The sequence below is a fragment of the Symphalangus syndactylus genome, chromosome 17 (genome assembly GCF_028878055.3).
Source record: "Symphalangus syndactylus isolate Jambi chromosome 17, NHGRI_mSymSyn1-v2.1_pri, whole genome shotgun sequence".
Lineage (NCBI taxonomy): Eukaryota > Metazoa > Chordata > Mammalia > Primates > Hylobatidae > Symphalangus > Symphalangus syndactylus.
Window position 1 is genome coordinate 57,703,572 of NC_072439.2, and position 17,397 is coordinate 57,720,968.

General features: G+C 41.9%; 1 protein-coding gene across 4 annotated transcripts in view; it reads right to left on the reverse strand.

Annotated features, from left to right (window-relative positions):
- The window catches only part of PLCH1 (phospholipase C eta 1), a 274,017-nt gene that overhangs the window by 199,843 nt on the left and 56,777 nt on the right, over positions 1 to 17,397 (reverse strand). Inside the window, exon 1 of one of the 4 annotated variants that reach the window (XM_063620280.1) lies at positions 3,292 to 3,638. The exons of the other annotated variants lie outside the window; for them this stretch is intronic. Coding sequence (XP_063476350.1) covers positions 3,292 to 3,334 — 43 coding nt within the window. The 5' untranslated portion in view covers positions 3,335 to 3,638. Of the gene's footprint in view, positions 1 to 3,291; positions 3,639 to 17,397 lie in introns of those variants that run through there. 4 annotated transcript variants of the gene reach the window in all.

The window sequence follows — 17,397 nt, forward strand, 5'->3', positions numbered from 1 at the left end:
GGCAATGACTTTCTTGTAACTAATTTATCCCAAATACAAGGCAGTGACTGAATAACAAGCGTATGCAGAAAAAGCAGCAGTTATTAATTCTACAGCAGCTTTGATCAGGGGCAAAAGACACCAATGTGGACTTGAGAGCCTAATGTTTTCTTATGAAAGATCATCTTAGCTAAGAAGCTTGAATAGAGACCATTGTTTCCTCAACTGTTTACTGCAACAGCTTTCTGGTCTCCAGTGCTCCAGCCTCACCCGTTCCACCGTCAGTCTCCAAACTGTTGTCAGAGAGCTCTTTCTAAAACTCAAATCTGATTATTCTCTCCCCAGCTTAAAACCTTCTGTTGCCTTTGTTTGTTTGTTTGTTTGTTTTTGGTAATAATGTCTAAATGTCTTAACCTGAATTACCAGGTCTTTATTATAACAACCTGGTCCTTGCTACTCCTTCAGCTTCAACCCTTACTTATCCACCTGATATCATCCTCATCATATTTCAAGGCTCAGTTCAAATGTCACCTCCAGAAATCCTTTGCTGACTTCTCCATACTCAGGTACCACTGGAATGTTCCTCTATTACAGTATTACTGTTATTATAGTAATATAAGCATGTTTGTGCACTATACCAGAAGTTACTAGAAGAGAGGTAAGTTCTTTTATTCATCTTCATATCCCCAACCAGCACCTTGTAGATAAAGCACATAGTCTATCTCTACTAATTGTACCCATTAATGATTAGCAGCTGAGAATTCCACAAGAAGTTCTCCATTTTCCTTCCCTAAAAAAAAACAGCCTTGTACAAAGGATTCAAACGACATAGCATGAGCAAAATCACAAATATCTAAATGTAGCAACTTCTAAAAGAAAAAAATCTGTATGATTGAGAAGGGTAGATACAGCTCTCATGATCTGGGAATTGGATGGCTCAATTCCAGCTACAGATCTGTTCCACGTCTTCAAGAAAATTATGCAGCCTCCCTATGACTATTTTTTCTTCTTATAAAAGAATGAGATTGCTATGGTTTCTTCCTGCTCAGAAATCTAGGACTCGCTCTTATAGTGACATCTACCCTTCCATCAGGCATTCGTACACAGCATGCATACTGCTGGCATGTAGGCTATACTAGGCCATGGGGGAAATTAGTAGCAGATGGTACCAAAGTTCTAGGTCAAAGTGTATTTACTGTCATTCCAGAACAAATATGATTTCTTTTCATTAAAGTATATGAAATATACATTATCCTTATTTGTACAACTATACCATCTTACATATCTGGGGTCCTTTTCTATCTTTCAAATGCTTTCAGAGACCAGTAATTCTTACAACAACCTTGTGAGGTAAGCAAGAAAGTAGTATTATCTCTTCTTACTAAAAAGGAAATTGAGGTTCAGAGACATAACAAGATTATAAAAACACCTTCCTTACATGCCTCAAGTTTGCTCCTTCTTCTAGTTTTATGATGCAATTCAAGTCCCTACACCTTCTCAGTGTTGTTCAGAATCACTGAGATGAGGTTTAGTGCATTACACGAAATTCTAAGGTAAACAACAACAATAACAATAATTTCCTAATGATATACACAAATACAAAATATAGGAGCAAACATGGGCTTTATACTTCATGGTCTTCCTGCCTCCAAATAAACATTCCTCAACTTTGTACTCCAGTCAATTGAAGCCACTCCACTAATGTTACTGTTTAACAATGCAACTCAGATTTCATGATATTTAAGAATCTATCAATTTCACATACTCAGATATAGAGTTGATCTGCATAATTTAAGATGTTCCTCTTAAAATTGATCTGGAAATCAGAAGAAAGATTTTTTGAAAAATAGTCTTGCTACCAACTGAAATGATTTTAATACCAAGATGGTTAGTCAGTAATGAAAATTTTTCATTCAGCAGAATAAAATCACTAAGATAAATAATAGAAAATCTATTAAATAAAATATGAAATATTTGCTCAATGAAAAATCTCTAGTAAGACATCTGTATGTGAAAACATCTACCTTGAAACAAGACACCTTACATTCATCAACTTTGAAAGCTTATATGACTAGGAAAATTATTTCAAATTTCCACTATGTTTAAGAATTAAAGCTCTATTTTAAATTTAAAGATCATCTTATGTGGTAAAGGTAATAGAAGTCACTTTCATCATTACTTCCATAATGTGTAAAGCAAGACGACCCTGATATTTGCTATGCAGTTCAATTTACTCCTACATTCTGCATACATAAGAGTTTCCAAACATATTATAAGACAAAACTCTAAATGGAAATCCTTCTGACAAACTGCATATCAAGTAAGCCAAATCCTTCCCCATTTTTGTATGAAAGCTTCTTCCCAGGCTTAGAAAACTCAGGCATACTCAAGAAAATCTCAACCATGGTACAATTTATATTTCGAATAAAAAGCAAACATCAGTGCTGCTACTGGGAAAATGGCACATTAAAGTTGATACCATAAACTAGCAACGATCTCCAGACAGGCTTTCAGGTCAGCATTGATGGGATAAAGTTACATTTGAGTAGACACATATGAATAATCTGAAATGACAGACAAATTTCAGTTTGAAGGTAACTTTAGAGACATTTCTTGACATGTCATTTATTCAGTCTGACCAGAAAGGAATAATTTTTATAATTCAAGAACAATCTCCATAGTTTTCAATTTCTGATCTCCTAACTCATACTTTAAGATGTTTTTCTCGTGCTCCTGGAGCTGACAGGCTGTAAGAACATGATACGTGGATCCTGCCTCCATTTTATCTGTGCTAAATACTTCTGCCATTCTATTTTATAGAGCTAATTATTTTTACTACCCCTGACTAGTTTTAATTGATACAAATTGGGAATCATTCTCTCCAGATTATTGTAGAAAGTTAAAATATAGCTTTATTCATCATTATTCAAACTGAACAAGACTTGACAATGTTTCAATTAAAACCTACTGTTCATAAATGTCAGACAAATGAAATTTTTAGGCATGTCTATATCCTGACTTAAAACCTAAGAATACAAATTATTTTCTCACTGACCATTTTAATATAATGATATACTTTCAGTTTGTCAGCATGCAAATTCTACTCTTATAAAAGTCTACATTTATTAAAAAAAAAACACTTCTGCCTAAACAAAAATACTTTGTTACCACATTTCATACTGAAATATAATAAATATGTTCTGAAGAATTCAAATAAATATTTAACTTAACTAAACATGAAATAAAATAAATGTTTACCATCTTTTACTAGGACTATTACACTTACCTTAAAATTAGTAGTATGAGTCTTACCTTTTTCTGGACTTAAGTTTTTATACACTTCAAGGTCTGCCATTAAATTTAATACTATTACACATTATTGGCAAGAGCAGTAAAATTTCTCTCTAAAGGCAAAGCCTTTTCCTGATACACATTTCCAAAAAGGGTGGGGGAAAAAAAGGCAAAGAAATCCTTAGCAGCCCCCAGAACTTGGCTCATGCTGCCCTTTATGGCATGATGAGATCTTCACAATTCAGGCTTTATAGTGTGGAGAAAAGAAATCCATGAGATATGATTATAGAACTTTGTCCCAAAGTGAAAAGCACAGCCAGATAAGCACACTGGAAGCATCTGCTCGGGGCTGCCGCTATTGTGGGAATGCAGGCGCTGTGGCTACTTTGGGTATGAGACATGCATGCTTCGTGCAGCGCGTTAAAGCCCTCAAGGCATTATGCACATTTAATGTCTGGGAAGTGTAGGTCTTTAGCCATCAAAGAAACCCTCCTCACCTTCAGAGGTCATTGAGAAACACTGATTACCGTGGGAGTGACGCAGACTGAATACAGAAAATGAACATGCACACACAGAGACACAGAAGCACACACACAGACACACACACACTCTCGGAAGCAAACATCACTCCATCGGAGGCAAACACAATCCATTAAGAAATAAGCTACGACTGCCCTATAGACTACTTTTGTGCAAGTCAGGTTAAGTGCATATTCAAAGCGTTGAGGGTTTTCCTTGTTTTTTTTGTCCTGATTTTGTTCACACACAAACATAGCAATGATCACAGAAAAGACTGGAATGTTTCCAACTTAGAAGGAATGAGGTAACAGTTTCAAAACACTTACTTGGTGAAGGCTGTTTATCATGTTTAAAAAAAAAAAAATCACATCCCTGTGGACGTGGACAAGGTAGACAGCATGAACGGGTCTACAAAAGTCAGTTTTTAGCGAATGAAACCGCACACCATTATAATGCAGTTTTCCCTAAAGTCTATGAAAACATTATTTGCAACTTTATTCAACTTCTTTGAAGAGATAGGTAGACAGATAGACACATAAGCAGATATATTTCATAAGCAATTTACAGTAGTCTTGCATGTAAGCATTGTAACTAATCCTCTCATCCTGAGTATTAACTCTCTCACTCCAGCATTCCCTTTCTTATATCGACCTTATTGCCATTTTCTTCTCCCAGCTTCAGCTGTCCCTCACCGACCTGTGGCCCTTAGGACTCCCAGCATCTCCCATTCTGCATATACCAGTGTCAGGCCCTTTAGGCAATTCCCACCAGGGCCACCCAGCCTAGATTGCTAACTCACCCCTCGATTCCAAGGTGCCAAGCTCTATCACAGATCCAATTCACCTGTGTCCCAATTTGCACATCCCCTGCCCCAAATTGCAAACCACACTATTTACTTTTAAATACTCTAGGGAAACTTGGATTTCAAAGGTATATGTGGGCACACACAATTAAATACAAGATGAAAATATCCTTCTTGCAGGATTGAATCTGACATACATACATACACACATCACTATACAAAATAGCCATTAAGAGTTTAGGAGCCTATCTGCCTGGGTTCAAAGACTGACTCTGCCACCAACTAGCTGTGCGACTTTGGGCAATTTACTTAAATTCTCTGCTCCTCCATTTCCTTATTTGTACAGTGGGCATAATAATAGTTTCTACTTCAAAATGTTATTGCAGTAATTAATTTAATACACATAAAGTGCTTAGAATCACAATTATATATTATTATTGTTTTACTATTATTAGTCTTGAAATTCTTTACATCAACCCAGACAAGGAGTGGACTTCATTGCTTAATCTGAATTAATTAGTGGTCCGAACACAAGATGGCACCCCAAAACGTGAGATATCTCAGAAATACCCATTCCTGCTAAATAATCCAAGTATTTAATACTCCCAGATAATTTTACACAAAAAGACAATGGTGTTTTCTTAACACAAAATTAGTAACACCAAGTAACGAATGTCTCGTTCCTTTGGCTGCCCAGAACCAAAGATGCCCAAAAAGCAAGAGGCATCTTGGGTTTATCTCCTGCTCAGTCCTGAAAAGAGGTGAAGACCAAAGTACTCCCAGCTCCCAAGAAGGTTTGGAAAGCCTTCCTTCCAAAGATCCCCCTCCCCACTCCAATCTGGGGTCAAGAAAGAGGAAGGGGACAAACTTTTTATGTGCTCACTTTACCCACTGGGAGTCTTTCTCATAAGTTCTTCATCCCTCTCACCTCTTGCCCCTGAAGCCCCAGGCTCCCCCCTGAAAAGGCTGACATGCAGGATTGGATATGGAGCCCAACCACATAAGCACATGGCAGGTTTATCCTGAGTGGCTCTGGGGCACCTTTGAGGGCCAAGCCACTCACCCAGAGGGAGCACATAGCAGCTTCATAGGGCAGGTGGGCAAGCTTTCAAAAAGCAATCATGGCCCATAAATGTCTGACCACCAAGAAGCACTCACAGATTTTTGAGAGCCTAGAGAGATCTACTCATTATTAAATATCCAATTCTTCCACAGTAGCAAATAACCTCCTATGCAGCCCATTCAAAAGAATCATAAAACTTATAAACACCTATCCTGAAGTTGGCAGAGACACTGAATGAATAACCATATCTCTGAAATCACTCCCCTGTATTCTCCCAACAGAAGGTCATGTACAATGTCAAAACTAGGCCAACAGACTTTGGGGGCAATGGTGTTTCCTCTGATGGGTCACCTCAACAACCCTACAGCCTTAGAATCTTTAATTTCTTAACTGGAACCCTCATTTGAAAAGTCTGGGCCTTTTCCAGATTCGTTCTAGCATAGTACTTAGCATACAGTAGGTACCTTATAGACCCTCATCAACTTTCTCCATTTTTAATCCTTAGACCTAACATGGAATTACCTTCACCAATCAGGTGAAAAATAAAAAACAATATTTCTGAATTCAGCTTCTAAATTTACAGTCAGTGAAGGACTTTACACCTCATCTGACAGCATTTCCCTCATCTTTCACACCTGAGTTCTACTTCTGATTTCTTAAAGAAACATCATAAAGTGCAATAGGTAAAAGCAATGGTTTCCATGGAAGATGGAGAAAGATGTAAGCCCCAGCCTCTTCCTTTATTCACTGCCTGGCCTTGGGTCAGTTATGGGTAGGATTGTCAGATAAAACAAGACACCCAGTTAAATTCGGATTTCGGAGAAACAACAAATAATTTTCAGTATAAGTATGTCCCATGACATACTGTATTTTTTCTTGCTAAATATTTTCCGTATTTTTTTCCTGTATTTTTACTTGCTGTAATATTCCTGCATTTTTTCTTGCTAAATCTGACAACACAATGGGGGTGGTGGGGAGGGCTGGTGCTCTCCAAACCTCCAAGCCTAAATATCCTCCCCTGGCAATGGCAGTACCTACCTCACAGGACACTGCTGAAGAGTAAATGAGTGGTAGAGGCCAAGGGCCTAGCCCCAGTGGCTGGAAAAATAAATACTCCATAAATAGAAGCTAATGCAGTAAGTGAATGGCCACTCCAATCACTGGCTTTATATAACTTCATTTAACCAAGTCTCATGTTTAAAATGTTCTATACAACCCTCTCCCCACACCCCAACCTCACCAGTCATATAATTCTAAACTGAGATAAACTCGGAGTGAAAACACGGTGCATATCTGCCCTTAGGGCTCACAAGTCCAATCAGAAAACCTACTGACACAAACCTAGGAACTATGTCACTTAATGAAACATTATTATAAAAGCTACCATTTACCAGACACCAATATGCAAATATTATCTTCCCTAATCTTCATGAAAATTATGCAAGGAGATATATTAGTATCCATATTTTAAAGGTAAGAAAACTGAGATTCAAGTCTGACAAGATGTTCAAGATCACACAGCTGTGATGAACCAGAATTCAAACCCAAGCTGACTCCAGATTTGGGCCCTTTTCCCTGGCTCTGTGCTTTAGGTCCTGGAAACCATGTGTAAGGTTTTAGGCCTGATATTGAAATTCCTCATGCTTTTTTCCCAGCTAGAAAATATTCCCACACAATGCCAGAAGCTGTTAGTGTCTCTGGCATAGAAACACAGAAATGCTTAAATAAATAAATAAATAAATAAATAAATAAATAAATAAATAAATAAAAATTGTTGGCCGGGCGCAGTGGCTCATGCCTGTAATCCCAGCACTTTGGGAGGCTGAGGCGGGCAGATCACGAGGTCAGGAGTTTGAGATCAGCCTGACCAACATGGTGAAACCCCATCTCTACTAAAAATACAAAAATTAGCCGGGTGTGGTGGCATGCACCTGTAGTCCCAGCTACTCGGGAGGCTGAAGCAGGAGAATTGCTTGAACCCGGGAGGCAGAGGTTGCAGTGAGCCGAGATCATGCCACTGCACTCCAGCCTGGGTGACAGAGCGAGATTCCATCTCAAAAAAAAAAAAAAAGTCAATAAAGCCATAGCACCACATTAACTTAAAGCATATTCACAGTTTTCATCACAAAATGTAAAGTAGAGGAAAAGCAAGTATAGGGTGCAGCTTTGCCATTGAGAGCCTCCAGTCACACACAGCTACTGCTTCCTAAGACCTATCTCACATACAGGTACCTCAATAAGGGGAGGATCTCACAGGAACTTTCATACTCTGCTGTTAAGTTGTACATTGAGAGCATAAACTGCAACAAATTTAATGAAGTCATCAGGCAAGATGCAGCAAGATTTGTAAAAATGGTTATGCTTATTTTAGTTAATAATCATTGCTGCTAGAAAGCTATCATAAGGAAATCATCAGAAATATAAAAATCTATACAGAAGGAAGTATCCTTTCCTTAACATTTGTTATAATAATGAATAACTCTCAACTGTCTAATTGTCTACCAAAAAGGGAATGATTGACTTAAATATACATTCACATTTTGGAATACTGTCTAACCATTAACGATGTCTGTAAGACACTGCAATTACCTGGAGAATGTTTGACATACTAAGTGAAAAAAGGAGGATACAAACTAACTACTCAATGTTACTTTAATTATGTAAAATATATGTGTATAGACATATAGAATAAATCCTATAAAAGTATATGAAAAAATGTTATCAGAGGTTATCCACAGCTATCTCTAGGTGTTTTACTTTCTTCTTTATATGTTACTATATTTTGATTATTTAGAACCAGCATTTATTTCTTCTATACTCAGAAAAAAATAACATTATTTTTTAAAAGTGTAACCAGTTTAGTAACACTAAACTTAGAAAAAGAATATAATCTCTTCCCACTAATATAATGATGGAGAACTTGCTTTGAGGCTTACTAACATTTATGAAGCACTTTACTATGTTCCAGATACTGTTCCTAGCATTGCACATGCCTTATTTAATCCTTAGAATGCCCTTTTGAGTAGATTAGGTACAATCATTTCTCTAGTTTCAAATGTGGAACCTGAGGCGAAAAGCACTTAAATAACTTCCCCAAGATGGCACAGCATGTCTGTGATAGACCTGGGCTTTGAATCTCCACAGAATGTCTCTATAATCAGTGATCTTCACCAGATAAGGTAATATGGAGATCTTGAGTCACTTATTGCCTTCAGTCTCTCTTTTTTTCATCTGAATGTCTCACAGAACAATGAGAGCAACCAGAGCTTAATTCCTTTTAGGAAATTTCACTGCGCACTCAACTACAGAGGAAACCCAAAATCATCGCTATAAGTTATATATCAATATCACCAATATAGCTATGCAAACACATGAAACCTCAACAAGAATTTTCCAATCTACATGCAACCGCAAAGGGCTAGATGCAGGGAAACTCCCAAGTGGATGCTCCAGGAAGATGTTCCCAGGATGAGCAAGAACATTCCCTTTCCATAAAATAGGGGGATTTTTTACTACCACTGAGGCATTGTCCTGTCTGAACCCATGCTTACTCTTAAGCTGTTCCAGAGTATTCTGGAGACAATGGGCACTAATCTTTCATCAAAATCCCTTGACCACTCAGCCATCCTTACTCAGCTAGGTGTCCTGGGCCATATCTGGTTCTGAAGCAGAGGGTAGCACTATCCATTATTTGGCCTGTGCAAATCACAGAAATAAAAAATGAGCTAACTGAAGGGTTAGACTTTAGCCTCTGAGTGTCTGCTAATAATCTATGGGACAGACTGGAAATATGCTTTCAGTTTTTATTTACAATGGACTCAACTCACTAAAGATGTAGTCATTGCAAACTTTGAGTTAAATGAATGAGAGAAGGTAGAGATCATTTATCAATTCAAACAAGCCCAGCATAGTTCATGCCTATGGCCTATTCATCATCAGTACATTTGAGGAAATTGCCATTATATGAAGCTCAGAAAGCCCCATCAGGATTGCTTCAGAAAATTGCTGCAACTTTTATATTAAACCCCAAGGAACAAAATGGAATGCTATTCTGAGTTCATATACAAAGGAAAAAGCACTTCACAAACAAAAGTGTATGCAATGTACCTAAATGCTCAATAATGGTAATAATTATAATCTCATCACTCCTGTGTGATGCTTTATAAACTCTACACCTTACGAAGTCCTCTAGGAACACATACCCCACATAAGCCTGACAGCAACTGCAGGAAGGCAGGGAGGCAGAATTATCGTTCTGCATTCGCAAAAGAGGAAGCTGAGCCTCGACAGCTCCCTATGAATGTGCCCAAGATCATAAAATTAGTCAGTGGAAAAACTGGGCTTTCTAATCCAAATACAGTGTTCTTTCCCCAAACCAGGCAAACATGCTTAAAATATTATTGCCAGCAAGAATTGCTAGACAACAGGATAACAGAGTATAACCAAACACTTAAATTGCAAACCCAGCATATTACAAAAATTTTAGCCGAGAACAGATGAAGACCTGTAGGAGTGCAGGTTTCCATCCAATGCTTGCTAAATAAATGCTGAGAATAGCCTACATAAGTGTTTAACTCAGAGAGCAGGCTTATTGTGAATGTTTATTCATCACTAGAGAGATATAACTCTATATTCTAATGAGACAGAACATGTCCTATAGATCACACACACTTGTCAAATAAACCAGTTTGGACTTTTCCTGCATTAAAAACCTGACATGCATCAGTGGACAGTAATTGCTACACATTTTTAAGCAACTGAATCTCAAAACAAACTGAGTATAACCCATAATTAATTTTGCTATGTTCCACAGGACAGAGATGAGCCACTCATTAGCCTGACTGCCTCTTTGAATGCCGCCTGCTTGATGACTTATTGATCTCCCCTTCGAGACTCCTGGCTTTAAAATAAAATTTTTTCATTATTTTTTGAAAGACTTGATTGTTTATTGGTCATGTCACTTTAAATTTTATAGGTTACCATAAAAATTTACAAGCACATCACTGTCATCTTGATGAAGATGTCAATATAATTGAAAATAAAATCTCTGGTAGGCTCAGAACTTGATTTCAACTGGAGCAACCCATGAAAATAACCAAGACCTCGTGGGCAAGATTTTACACACAGGTGCTGTAAGAAACCCAGGAGCTTGCAGCCAGGGAACACTAAAGCACACTGAACTATCTTTGGTAATGACTGAGAAAATGTAAAATTCTGATTGACATTTGGGTGCCATGAACTCATATCCAGATATAAATAGAAGTATCCAGACTTTGTAAGTCAGCATCAACTTTTTTTTTTTTTTATTAATTTTTTTTGCATACAAAAACAATAAACATTTTCTAAAAATACATACAAACAAAAAGATGCGTATCAAACATATTAGGAAGGTTGCACATGGGAAGTCGGGGAATAGAAATGGGGGTGGGAGTTAAAATAAATGAGAGAGGGACTTTATATGGATCAGTGATAATAACTCAATCCTCTATTTGACAAAGAAGAGGGAGAAGGAAGAGGAAGAAAAAGAAAGTGGGATAAAGGATCAGAAAGGGAGGAAAATAGAAAAAATTAGAGTATGACTCCAGGGTAGACCTGTTTTGTTGTCATTGAGTTGGTTGGTTGGTTTGTCTGTTGTATTCTTCATGTTTCGCCAAGTTGGCCAGACTGGTCTCGAACTCCTAGTCCGAAGTGATCAACCCGCCTCGCCCCCCAGAGTGCCGGGACCACAGGCGTGAGCCACCACGTCCAGCCCCCACATTGCTTCTGGCCTCCATGGTAGACCTCCCAGACGGAGCGGCCAGGCAGAGGAGCTCCTCACTTCTACCCAGACACGGGGCGGCCGGGCAGAGGGGCTCCTCACTTCCCAGACGGGGCGGCCAGGCAGAGACGCTCCTCACTTCTTCCCAGACGATAGGTGGCCGGGCAGAGGCGCTCCTCACTTCCCAGACGATGGGTGGTCGGGCAGAGGTGCTCCCCACTTCCCAGACGATGGGTGGCCGGGCAGAGGCGCTCCTCACTTCCCAGACGATGGGCGGCCGGGCAGAGGCGCTCCTCATCTCCCAGACGATGGGTGTCCGGGCAGAGGCACTCCTCACTTCCCAGATGGGGCAGCCGGGCAGAGGCGCTCCTCACTTTCCAGACGATGGGTGGCCGGGCAGAGGCGCTCCTCACTTCCCAGACGATGGGTGGCCGGGCAGAGGCGCTCCTCACTTCTTCCCGGATGGGGCGGCCGGGCAGAGGCGCTCCTCACTTCTTCCCGGATGGGGCGCCCGGGCAGAGGCGCTCCTCATTTCTTCCCGGACGGGGCGGCCGGGCAGAGGCGCTCCTCACTTCCCAGACGGGGCAGCCGGGCAGAGGCGCTCCTCACTTCTTCCCGGACGGGGGCGGCCGGGCAGAGGCGCTCCTCACTTCTTCCCGGACGGGGCGGCCGGGCAGAGGCGCTCCTCACTTCTTCCCGGACGGGGCGGCCGGGCAGAGGCGCTCCTCACTTCTTCCCGGGCGGGGCGGCCGGGCAGAGGCGCTCCTCACTTCTTCCCGGGCGGGGCGGCCGGGCAGAGGCGCTCCTCACTTCCCAGACGGTGGGTGGCCGGGCAGAGGCGCTCCTCACTTCCCAGACGATGGGTGGCCGGGCAGAGGCGCTCCTCACTTCCCAGACGGTGGGTGGCCGGGCAGAGGCGCTCCTCACTTCCCAGACGGTGGGTGGCCGGGCAGAGGCGCTCCTCACTTCCCAGACGGTGGGTGGCCGGGCAGAGGGGCTCCTCACTTCCCAGACGGTGGGTGGCCGGGCAGAGGCGCTCCTCACTTCCCAGACGGTGGGTGGCCGGGCAGAGGCGCTCCTCACTTCCCAGATGGTGGGTGGCCGGGCAGAGGCGCTCCTCACTTCCCAGACGGTGGGTGGCCGGGCAGAGGCGCTCCTCACTTCCCAGACGGTGGGTGGCCGGGCAGAGGCGCTCCTCACTTCCCAGACGGGGCGGCCGGGCAGAGGCGCTCCTCACTTCCCAGATGGTGGGTGGCCAGGCAGAGGCACTCCTCACTTCCCAGATGGTGGGTGGCCGGGCAGAGGCGCTCCTCACTTCCCAGACGGGGCGGCCGGGCAGAGGCGCTCCTCACTTCCCAGACGGGGCGGCCGGGCAGAGGTGCTCCTCACCTCCCAGACGGGGCAGCCGGGCAGAGGCGCTCCCCACCTTCCAGGTGGGGCGGCGGCCGGGCAGGGGCTGCAATCCCAGCACCCTGGCAGGCCAAGGCAGGCAGCCGGGGGGTAGAGGCTGCCGCAAGGCCAGACCACGCCACCGCCCTCCAGCCCGGGCAACACCGAGCACTGGGTGAGCGAGACTTCGTCTGTAGTCCCAGTACCTCGGGAGGCTGAGGCGGGCAGAGCACTCGGCGTCAGGAGCTGGCGACCAGCGTGGCCAAGATGGCGAACGCGTGCCTGCATCCAAAGGAGAAAAGGCAGGCAGCGGTGGCGGGCGCCGGCAGTCCCAGGCAGTCCGCGGCGTAGGCAGCAGCAAGCCGAGTAGATTGTAGCCTGGGCCAGAGAGAGGGGAAAGAAAGAAAAAAAAGAAAGAAAGAAAGAAAGAAAGAAAGAAAGAAAGAAAGAAAGAAAGAAAGAAAGAAAGAAAGAAAAAGAAAGAAAGAAAGGAGGGAGGGAGGGAGGGAGGGAGGGAGGGAGGGAGGGAGGGAGGGAGGGCAGGCAGGCAGGCAGCATCAACTATTTGAGCAGCTACCATCAGTGCTGATCCGTGTTAATTATAACATTAACAGAGGAGAATTAACTAGAGATAGGTAGTCACATGGGAATCTCCCATGGTTTTTGACAGTGACATATATTAAAACAAATATCTGTCCTGAGGGCTGAAGCTTTAATTAAATTCTCAAAACTTACGTAGTCACATATTCAAACTCTCCCACAGCACTTGGGGTGCACTTTCCCCTGCACAGAAGCCCCCTTACCTCCTCCCCTGGGAGGTGGAGCTGGATGACTAGAATGGAAATGTCCAGAATAAATCCTAAGTGCTTGTATTCTCCAGCACTCCAGCTAAAGGAGGACTGTTTGGTTGTATAATAACCACACTTGGACATACCTGATATCTTAATATGGGATATTTTATCATGCCTTAATCTGCCATCTCTGAGTCTAATAAAAGGTAAATGATATTATCTGCACAGGCATGGCTTGACTTACAGCCAATCAAATAGGGATTACACTACATGCATTCAAATAGGAGATAAGCATGGTCATCATAACGCAAACCCCCTACCCCCTTATCCAGCAATTCTGAGCCCTGGGATGCTACGTATATAGACTGGTCCCATAAGGAAAGCAAACATAGAGATAACCATAAATTGGGGGGAGTGCAGAGAGAGGAGAAGTGATTCTAGATTATTGAACACAACAGCCACATCTCTGGGAAGTCTCTTCAGGCCACCCACACCCAAAGGCCTGACTAAAGAGAGTTCAAACTTCAAGGCTGCCTCAGAACCACCAGATCACTTCAACCCCAGCAGAATTCAGGGTTGTTTGCTCTGTACAACCAGAGACTCTCCTGAGAACAGGAAACGGGTCTCCAAGGGAGTGGGATGGCCATAAACTCCTGAAGGACTGGAAGGGGAATGCCTGCTCTGAAAATCTAACCCTGTAGTGTCTGAGGAAGACATTTTATTTAAAAAAAGATGACCTTTAGGGAAAGGATTCCCTTAAATGATTGAGGCAGGGAGACCTCACTCCTCTTTCTAAAAGAAAACCAAGGAAAGAGATTGTACTAGCACCTCTGGTAACAATTTTCAATACGTTACAGCTCACAGTACTATCACAGCAGTCTAAATTCCTAAACTAAATTACTCTACAGAAATGAAAAATCAACTCCTTTGTCTCTCCCTTGATGAAAGAGAAAGTAGCTCTTCTCCACAACTTCAGCAGTACAATTTTACATATACTAATACTTTTTGCAGTGTCTCCTTACCGCTTTAGCCTTTCTCCTCGTATTATTTCCCCCTAACAGTACTGATTTATTAATTTTGCATTCTGCCTAAGACAACAGAAAAATAGACAAGAAACAAGGAGGAACATAATGTAAACTCCTTGAGAGCTGGAACTATGAATGTCTTGCTCCCTGATGTATCTCCAGGGCCTAGAACAGACCAGAAGAGTAGTGAGTACCAGGAAGGTCTGAGCACAGGAAGACCCACTCAGACCCAAACTCAGATTCTGGATAGTTTTCCAATTGTCGGAAGACACTGGGCATAAATAAAGACTCAGATCCCAAAGGATAACATAGGGACTCCAAAAGCTAGGAACATGAAGAAAACCAGTTGCTCAATTGTGAGATACGGTAAGGGTAAGTGAGGGGAAGTAGCCTTTTTCCTACAAATCAGGGAGAAGATTAAGGTGGAAGCTACTAATGGACAGTTCCCTTGGATGAAAATTATTAACTTATTAAAATTTTCCAAACAGCCTTCTAGTTAACACTTCAGCCCAGGGATTTAGGGTGAAAGAGAGCAACTGTGGTACCAAGGGAAGGCAGAGCTCCTTAAGAGAAAAAGAGAAAGGACAAGTCAATTCCAAATCCAGAAATAATTTAACTCAGTGGAAGAAGAGTTAAGGGGCATAAAGTAGTTGGAGACGATGTGACAGTCAACAGATAAGCAATCAAAAAGACTTCAGTTCAATTCCTGGTTCTACCAGTAACTTAACAACCCAAGCAAAGTTATTTTAAATCCCTCTAAGCCTCAGTTTCCCCATCCTCAGCAATATCTATAAAAACAGATGCAAAAGTTCCTACCCCAGTACACAAGTGCTGTTAGCAGGACGAGCTACATAATCTGCTGGCCCTGTATGAAATCAAAACATGGAGACTTTTTCCCCCCAATTATAAAGAGTTTCAAGATGACAACAGCAAAGCATTAAACCAAGCACAGGGCCCTTCTAACTCACAAACATACAAGAAGCTTGGCTCTAACGCTAAGAACTTGGTAGGATTTACGAAAATGTTTTTCTCCATGGTTTTTACTTTCCTCTCCTAGGTTCATTTCCCTGTAGAGACTGGTTGAAAAAAACATCTTTCAGAAATCAAGGACATTAAAGGGCCTTATCAATGTTAAATTTACTTAAGTTGATAATTATACCATGGGGCAAAGGGCCATGAGGTATGTAACTTATTCTCAAATTATTCAGAAAAAAAATTGTGTGTGTGTGTGCCTGTGTGTGTGTACAGAAAGAGAGTGCACAAGTACACAATGATAAAGCAAACAGGATAAAAGTTAACATAACATAAAGTCCCATGTGTGGTTGAGGGGAAGAATAGGGAAGGAAGTGCAAAGAGGGGCAAGACTGTAACGTAAGCTCCTTACAGACAGGGGCCATTTGTAGTTTGTCAACTGCTAGATCCCCAGCATAGAATCTAAGTCAATAAATATTTAAAGCATGAAGGCGAAAAGGGAGCAATATCCCCTGTTCAAACTAGCTTGGGGAATAAGGACCCAGGGAAGGGACAAATGATTGATTGTTATGCCAGTGCTTGGGAATCAGCAAGCTGCTCTACTTAGAATAAGACCAAGGAATTTTTGAAGCTGTGGACATGAACACACGGTGTGGCATGGTAGGTATCTCACAATGCACCCATATTGCTCAGGGACTCAGTTCTCACCACTTTCTAATAGTTAGGTTAGGCTTAGACCCACCTTCGGCCCATCATTGAACCTTTCCCAGCCTCAGCATCCTCACTGATCAAAAGTGAGAGGTTACTGATTCATCAATCAAATACTTACCAGGCATCTCCCATATGCAAGGCTCTAAAGTCACATTCCCTATTCTCTAGAGCTTTCATTCTAGAAGGGATCTCAGAAACTGGTGGTATTAAATATTTTCTTGAGGTCCTTGAAGTCTTTTCCAGTCCTGAAAATTCTATACAAAAACTTGGGGCTTTCTATTTAAAAAAAATAAACATGAATCTTATAGCATAACCACTCTCTAAAATACTCATAGTAGGTGTATACTCTCTTAAAGGTGAAAGTGTACTGGAAATGCCGCTTGTTTATTAACTTAAAATAATCTGTACACATAAGGCAATAAAATGCTTGACAGCATATATAATAAAGCCTTCTGTCAATAGTCAAATTAGTTTTGGCTGCCAAAATTCTTGCTCCTTGATAAGTCACTCAAATAGCAAGAATTTCAAAAATGTAACAAAGCTCTTTTGCTAGAAAGGACATTATGGAAGATAGAAATACTTTTTTTTTTTTTTTTTTTTTTTGAGACGGAGTCTCGCTCTGTCGCCCAGGCTGGAGTGCAGTGGCGCAATCTCGGCTCACTGCAAGCTCAGCTTCCCGGGTTCATGCCATTCTCCTGCCTCAGCCTCTCCGAGTAGCTGGGACTACAGGCGCCCGCCACCACGCCCGGCTAATTTTTTGTATTTTTAGTAGAGACGGGGTTTCACCATGGTCTCGATCTCCTGACCTCGTGATCCGCCCGCCTCGGCCTCCCAAAGTGCTGGGATTACAAGCGTGAGCCACCGCGCCCGGCCTGGAAGATAGAAATACTTTTAAAGCAATAAATGTATCAATGAGAGAAATAACACTGAAGTATAGATTAATGATTAGTATTAAAATTAAAACATCAAAAGTATTTTAATTTTCTGCTTCAATAGTCCTCCTCATTCATAGTCGACTAGAACAAAAATGGCTTCAAAGGCTAATTTTGTTAAAGACCTTGGAGAAAATAAAAAAGAATTGCTTCTTCGTGAATACT